At 39.5% G+C, this 8,000-nt stretch overlaps 1 protein-coding gene across 1 annotated transcript; it reads left to right on the forward strand.

Moving 5' to 3' along the window:
* Positions 1-2,099: 2,099 nt before the first annotated feature.
* Positions 2,100-4,151, forward strand: LOC121863407 (dnaJ homolog subfamily B member 4-like). Its single transcript, XM_042362034.1, has 2 exons — positions 2,100-3,356; positions 3,660-4,151. The coding sequence occupies exons 1-2, from the start codon at positions 2,290-2,292 to the stop codon at positions 3,676-3,678; spliced, it is 1,086 nt and encodes a 361-aa protein (XP_042217968.1). The 5' UTR covers positions 2,100-2,289; the 3' UTR covers positions 3,679-4,151.
* The last annotated feature ends 3,849 nt before the right edge of the window (positions 4,152-8,000 follow it).

Raw genomic sequence — 8,000 nt, forward strand, 5'->3', positions numbered from 1 at the left:
TTGCCACGTCTCCGAATGACAGATAAACTATTTTATCAACACCATATCGATTATATTAGTCAATAGTATATGTAAACCTACAGTATATATTATAAAGTGGATTTATGCATTATTATGATATATTTTTTGTAATATTACAAAAACTATTTAGGTTACGTAAATATAGAACTTCAATTGATCGCGCAGAACAGATGATGCCCCAAGCGCTGGACCTGTCATTGACTAGACTGTTGCGCAGTTGAAAATATTATAAATCAATCAACACTTACCACACGCTCAGATATGAACTTATCTAATTAATATTGAAAAGTTCGTTGTTCTAAGAATATATGGTACCTTTGACTTCATAAATATTCAAGGCCAGTAAATGTGAGAGACGGAACCAAAAAACAAGGCCAAGGACAAAGGAGGTTATTTTTATGGCATACAAAACTGTTTTGTAGGATATGAATTACAGGTAGATATTACCACAGGCTTGCATCGCATTAATGCTACCACATCAGAATACTAGTCCCTAATCACATTTCATGTGGTGAATTTATCATAACCACATTAAAAAAAATCGAAGCATATTTTTAAGGCACACTTAAGCCAACGTAGAAACGACATTTGATCTTAATTTTATAAACTCCATTCAAGCGATGTCTGGTGCTTGATGGATACAGATACGATAATTTTATTAACGACATTTTCTTTACACTCACAGATAGATAGTCAATAAAATCGTCATACAAGTTTACAAATGGTTCAGTACATAATTAGGGAAAGCGAGTATACAATTTCCAATGTACACTCCCAAAAAAAACTTCTCGAACACTTGGGTACGATTGATGTGAGAATGAACAGAATGGGGCTTGTCATTTCGGAATGGTTCCAGATTCTTCCTTTCATTTTTAGATTGCATAGTGTCTATAGCGTTCGAGAAGCTTTTGATGAGTGTTGCGCATCAAGGATTAGTCCTTAGTTTGCATTACCTATACCAAGGAATGCACTGTGTAGAGTATTTCTTGAGCAATAAGGACTAATCCTTGATGCGCAACACTCATCAATAGCTATATCGAATCTTTATAATCAATATCAATATATATACTATATACTCTTGTATCTCTCTCATATATATAGCAGCTTTTCTCTAAATGTGAAGTTCTGAACTTCATTAATCAAACTATATAGTTTATTTTCTTCCGACATGCCAATCTAGCAAATAAACTTAAACGTCTATAATCGCCTAGTTTACACATGACGGGCAAGGGGTGACTTATTAAAGGTCTATATAAGTACCTCATAGGATATTACTCAGTCGAGTGTTCATCCTTGGAACTAGAGGACGTCCGCCCCACTACGGGTCGCAGCTTAAGGACTTAAGGTTGAAGAAGCTACATTGTTCAGGGCAAACTGTTTTGGGGTGACAGCTCAGAGTTGTGAACTTTTGGAAAAATCTGTCATATAGTGTTGTGGCGGCACCGAGCGTAAGCTCATTCAAGACAAGATTAACATCACTGGCACAGGTTCGGATACATTCTGGAGTCAGTGTATGCCCAGTGCTTACTAAAAGTGTGTAACAGTGATGTGACTGATCGGCGATCGCCCAAGTGGCTAACAAGCCGATCAGCGGCGAATAGGATAAAGCAAAGTACAGTAAAAGTAAAATGACAGATTAAAAGACTGGGATTGTTCCCATTTCTCTACTTTCACTTTGGGAAGTGAATATATGTTATTGGACTGTAAGTATATTGTGATATTTGAAGAAAAACTGCATAGCAATCTTTAGAAAATATTATACGAATTTACTGTTCTTAAAACTGATTCAATACATCAATCTAGTTTAAAAGGCCCGCTATCTCTGTAGCCAGTCGAAGCGCTGAGTGCTTTAAGCTCCGCCCACACCCAGAGACAAACATTCTAGATAAAACAAGGGTAAATTTTGGTGTTTTAAAAAATTTTTTCATTAGATTTACAACAACAAATATGCGGTTATTAAAATCCACATTATAATTAAATATTGTTTGCTTACTAATCCTTAACAAACAAAAAATAATTAGTATAATTATTATATATTTAGAAAAATATTTTCATTGCTGGAATGTGAACGAACATTCTCAAACATTCTAGTAGCTCCAGTTCGTTCAGGACCACGACGTAGGCAGTGTATATCTTGGCAGCCTCTCTCCCGCAAGGCTCAGTAGTAAGCTAGACATAGCAAGAGGAGGTTGATACAAGTACGGCAAGACCTGTTGCTTCATTGGTATTCCATTACCACTGAATCATAATACTTCTCACAAAGCCAACATGGGCAAGGATTATTACAAGATCCTCGGGCTGTCCAAGGGCGCCTCCGATGAAGACATCAAGAAGGCCTACAGGAAAATGGCCCTTAAGTATCACCCCGACAAAAACAAGTCTGCTGATGCTGAGGAGAAGTTTAAATCTGTAGCTGAAGCGTACGAGGTGCTGAGTGATAAGAAGAAGCGGGACATATACGATCAGTACGGTGAGGAAGGCCTGAAGGGAGGTGTACCGGGTGGTGGTGGTAGTGATGGCACTCACTTCACTTACACATTCTCTGGTGACCCGCGAGCCACCTTCCAGCAATTTTTCGGCACCAATGACCCCTTTGCTAATTTCTTTAACATGGGTGTGGATGGTCATGGACCGCATGGTGTGTTTGAAGAAATGGATGTGGAAGATGATCCATTCATTACCATGATGGGTGGTGGTGTTGGAGGTCCACGTATGGGTGGCGGCACACGACGAGCCTTCAGCTTTAACCCACACGATGCTACCAGGCCACAGGGAGGCAAGAATCGTAACCAGGACCCAGCTGTTACCAGGGACCTCTATGTAACATTGGAAGAAGTTGCGAAAGGTGTCACTAAGAAGATGAAAATTACACGTAGTGTGTTAGCGAGTGATGGCCGAACAACACGGCGGGAAGAAAAGATCCTGACCATCGATGTGAAGCCGGGGTGGAAGGAAGGCACTAAGATCACTTTTGAACGTGAGGGCGACCAGTCACCAGGAAAAATTCCTGCAGATATTATCTTTGTTATTAGAGATAAACCACACCCTCACTTCAAACGCGACGGTGCCAACCTCCAGTATACAGCTAAACTGACTCTCCGCGACGCACTGTGTGGTGCCCGTGTAACTGTGCCTACTCTGGACAGTCAGAGGGTTACACTAAACTTCAGCAACGAGGTAGTACGACCCCAGACTACAAAACGTCTACAGGGATATGGCCTACCTTACCCCAAGGATCCTACCAGGAAGGGAGACATCATTGTCCACTTCGATATTCAGTTCCCATCCAGCCTGTCAGAAAGTGCTAAGGAGATTCTATCGGAAGTTCTCCCATTGTAAGTGATAAGGCAGTGAACGTTGTTTAATACATTTAATGAAATTGTAATGCAGTGACTACTTGAAAGGAAGTTGCTGTCAAAACTTTCTTCACAAAAGGAATTCACAGTTAAAAACTTGGAAGCAGCAGAGATTTACACTAAATGACCGATACCTCTGTTGAATTATTATTCCACAAGGAGTGAAGGCTAAGTTATAAGAGCGTCATGCTTGCCATGTGCCTTTATACAAACATTTATTTTATTTTTCTGAATGTCACATCTGCTTAAGCTAACTTTTGTGTATGTTTCAATGTTTGGTAGAAAACGTCAAGTGAGGTGAAGTGTGCATGTTCAGCAGTAGTGAGTGGTGTGGGCTGCCTGCGATACCTGTAGGATGACGTCATCTCCTGGAGTTAGGCGCCTTCATCCGTTGAACGTGATGTCATAAGGGCAAGAGGCGCAACCCACTGAATGTCCCAAAATGGTTTATATTGTTAAACTTATTTATTGTATATATTAGTTTTAAGCATACTGTATGTGATCATGATTACCTTAGGCACTGTATTACTAGCTCTTGTACCAAGAGTGAATATTTTTGAGTTTAGTGATATGTTTGCTTAGCCAATTTTCATTTAATTATTCATCATCCAGTCATACTGCAGATACCTTAAGTTACATATGTAAATAATCATAGTGCTTGAATGAGGCAGGATTTCGAGTTGTTTTATACATCATAATTATAACATGACACCAAAGAATCAATTGCTTATATCACTTTTGTTGGTGTAAGTTGAATAAAACATTTATTTTGTATCAGTGCATTTTATGTATCCAACCTTCAATTAAATATATTTGAAATTTGGTATAACTTACTGTTTACATTACTTACAATGAGTTACAAAAAAAAGTTGTTGCATGAAATGTTAACATTTTAATCTTACCGAGTGAAACGCGCCAACAATTATTACTGGACTTGTGGAATCAAAACTTGCCTGTATATTAGAAGCTGATAATCGTTTACCTACCTCAGATGTTGATGTGTAGTTGCTATTAAACAGCCTGACCCACTAAAGGCAAATCGAGGACAGCCTCACCGCATTCCAATCTGTAAACCAGCTGAAGGTCCCCGTGCCAAGTGTAGGCTGTTGGACTAAAATTATATGAAGTGATAATCTACTGTAAATGTCTGTTTGGGAATAGAATCCAATGTACCTTATCAAATTTAAGGTGATGTAAGTTCAGACAATTATAGACCCTTAAAGAGATTGTCAAGACTTTCCCATAACGATGCCAGACTCCGTACTTAGACTGGGCCATGGGAGAGGCTTACCCCACCCCTCATCCTCACCTTATATGGCAACACTGCATACCCACTGTTGCCAACTACCGGATTCTCCATACTTTCTAGTTATTCGTTGTTCTTAGAACGTTCGTAGATTTAATTAAAGGTGCCGTGTAAGTTGATGTTTAGTATGATAGGATGGATGTAATGATATCTCTATTTAAACTTTAAGCTTAGTCTCATGAGTCACTGGATAAACCTAACGTGGTGGGGGGTGTCATGCTGACATCACCCTGAAGGAGTTTTTAATTATAATTTGTGCAAGTTCAATGTATAAGTGCTTTGAGAATTTATTTTGTAACTTGCTTTATGTCTTTAACAGAGAATCTACTTTAATTTTTACTATATAAAATTTGTAATACTGTCACAACTTGCCACCTGAAAATCCCTTCCTAAAATCTTGCAGTATTCCCTGATTTAACGTCCGCTTCCCATGTTGTTACATAAAATATTCGTCCCGATTAAAAATATATAATTTGTCTCATGAATAAGGTGTTTGTTGCCTTCTGGTACACTTTCTCAGATTTTACATTACGTCTTCTGCATTTAATTTACAATTTTATAGTTGAACAAACATTGGCTGATTTTTTTTTCAGATTCACTGGACACTTACCTCACTTGAGATTTAAATGTTGATGAATAAAGCACTAACTAACCTAAAATGCAAGCAGTTGTTGAACAGCAAGCACAGTATTAAATTATATCATCAACATGACATACCGTGAGCGATAAACCTAGTCTTAGACCACTCAAGTAAAATGTTCGACGGCTTTAAAACAATTTTAATGATCACCAACCTAAGTGTGGGTAGCATACTAGAAATAAACCCAAATTATCGGATATAAGCAGATAGTGATACAGTAGACGTGTAAAGATTCACTGTGGTAGGTTTTTTTACTGAAAAAACAATCGCGGCAACAGAGGTGAAGGGCATTTGCTATAGGACTACTGCAGAATTTGCAGGAAGGTAAACATCCTTTGCCTCTCAGACTTGCCAAAGCCCAACTATCCCAATAGGTCTGCATCTTAGCAACGGGCAGAACAAGACCACAGACATTCCCAGTCGACAGTATCATTGCATATCCAATTAACTTGGAGATGGAATCCACAGTAAATTTATACCGATAAGAAGTGGGCTCTCATGGGCTAAAATTTATGTTTCTCTGAAAATTCGATATTATTTATTGTAACTAAATTTGATCCTCAAAGAAATTTTACAGTCATGAAATTATTTGAATTTACAGTGTAAATACATGTACGTAGGTTTTCGTCTGTCTTACCTCAAGAGACTTCTCCAGATTTTTAATACAAATCACTAGCTGCATGCCTTTTTTTCGACCCTGGATACGCATACTTCCCCATGTGTATGCCACAGATTTTCCAGAGGGGTACATGATGACCAAATGCAGCTGGTTGTCTCGTGTCATGATAATCATGCTGTTGTAATTTAACTAAAACTAATGAACATAAAAATTAATATGAATTAGATGAATAGCACAAATAAACAGGAATATCCTTATTATATTTTCGTTTTCCTCTGCCAAGTCAAGGAGGGGTAGGCATGGACTAGATTAAAAAAAAATTATTTATGTAGTATAATTTTATTTTTGGTGGATAGACGTCCCTTATTGTCAAGTCACACTCATAATTTCTTTTTGTCTCTCTGCATCCTATTATGCAGTATTAGGTTTTCAAGAGACCGCCACTCAATCGTTATAAACGCCAGTGTCGTCTATTCATATTACGCATGTTACATAACGAATTAAAATGTATACAATATTAAGGTTTCGGTACGCAAGGAGGCAACAAGGCCAGCAGTGTATCCGGCCACCCTCACTTCCCCTTCTGCAAAGTTAGATACCCATTAACAGATGAATGGAAATTCACCGCAAACAGAGAGACGTTCGGGAAGCAACCATCCCCCTGGACTCCCCGCCCACCTGGTACGATGTCCTCCGTAAACTCCCTGACCTCTCGTATGTCTATGGGAAAGGGTCGTGATTGCTGCCCGTATCATCATCGGGTATGGCTTCGCTTGGGAGATCGGTATATCCCCGCCTCCCCTGAGCAACGCGCTTGTGCATTATGCAGAAGACCCGACTACTTCCTAAGATGTCCCCACACACAACGCCTGCTGGACCACCACTCCACGACCCCCTGACGGAGACACGATGATCCTCCCCATACTGGCCAGATATTATGTAAATAATGTTGATGATGTGTTAAAGGAATATTCTTCATTCCTTAGGCTTTAGTAAGCCCCTTTATAATATTTATATATACTTGTGACACTTGCCAGATGCTTCTGGTGTTATTGTACAGGGGTACCTAGTGACAGCACTAGGATCCCGCTTCCTCTATCAAGGAATAAAATATTTAAATTGAATTGAATTGATGACTGGACTAGGAATCCCATTATCCCTCGAAATCAAACCAGCGAGCCAAAGGATTGGAGGCGAGCACAGTGTCCACATGGCTATTTAACGTTACACAATGTTTCATAATTCAGGCACAGTAAACATGAGATCGCACCAATCATCAAGAATAAACAAAAATTATTTATTTAATACAAATATAAGATGTACACAGATGTACATGATATACAAGGATGTGTAGCGAACAATTACATGGTGGTTACCTCTGTCACCATGGTAACTAAGAAAAAGAAAAAGGTGTTAACGTGGTAGAAATATGATTCTGTAAAACTATAGCTAGGGGACAAGTAAGTACAGGATAGGACAGAGGAGGTTGTAGGGGTATTGAGAGATTAATGTTGTCTAGCACTCAGGATGGAAGGAAACTCTAATGTGGTTTTCTTGTATAATATATAAGTTATATGATAGACAGTCTGGTGCTGGAGGTGCTGTGTGGTGAGGGGCTGCTTGGTAGAGACGTGCGGTGAGTATCGTGTTGAAGGAGGTAGATGTGCAGGAGCTTCGTTAGAGAAGATGTTGCCTGTTGCTGGCCTCCTGGTTGAATGAAATGTAAACAGCGTGGAGCTTGCTGGAGGTGGTGTTGCGTGTTCAGGAAGATGGGCCAGAATGAGAGTTGGTTGGTGAGGAAGCTCAGAGAAGGACATGCTCGCTGGCGGGAGCGAGGACCGCCAGGCAGGCGGAGGAGAGGCGAGGGTCGCCAGGCAGCGGCAGAGGAGGAGGTGTTGCTTGTTCAAGAAGATTGGTCAGACTGAATCTCGATACGATACGATACGAAGTCATTAGTTAAGAGGTGAAAGAAGATTATTAGGAATTGAAGAAAAAGTGGTGAAACTGAAATACAGTAGGAGTAGAAAGAATCTGGGCTCAACCAGATCGCTTCATCTT

The sequence above is a fragment of the Homarus americanus genome, unplaced genomic scaffold, assembly GCF_018991925.1.
Source record: "Homarus americanus isolate GMGI-L3 unplaced genomic scaffold, GMGI_Hamer_2.0 scaffold19518, whole genome shotgun sequence".
NCBI lineage: Eukaryota > Metazoa > Arthropoda > Malacostraca > Decapoda > Nephropidae > Homarus > Homarus americanus.

Coding starts and splice junctions, on each gene's coding strand:
- LOC121863407 (XM_042362034.1), top strand. CDS start 2,290: ATGGGCAAGGATTATTACAAGATCCTCGGGCTGTCCAAGGGCGCCTCC.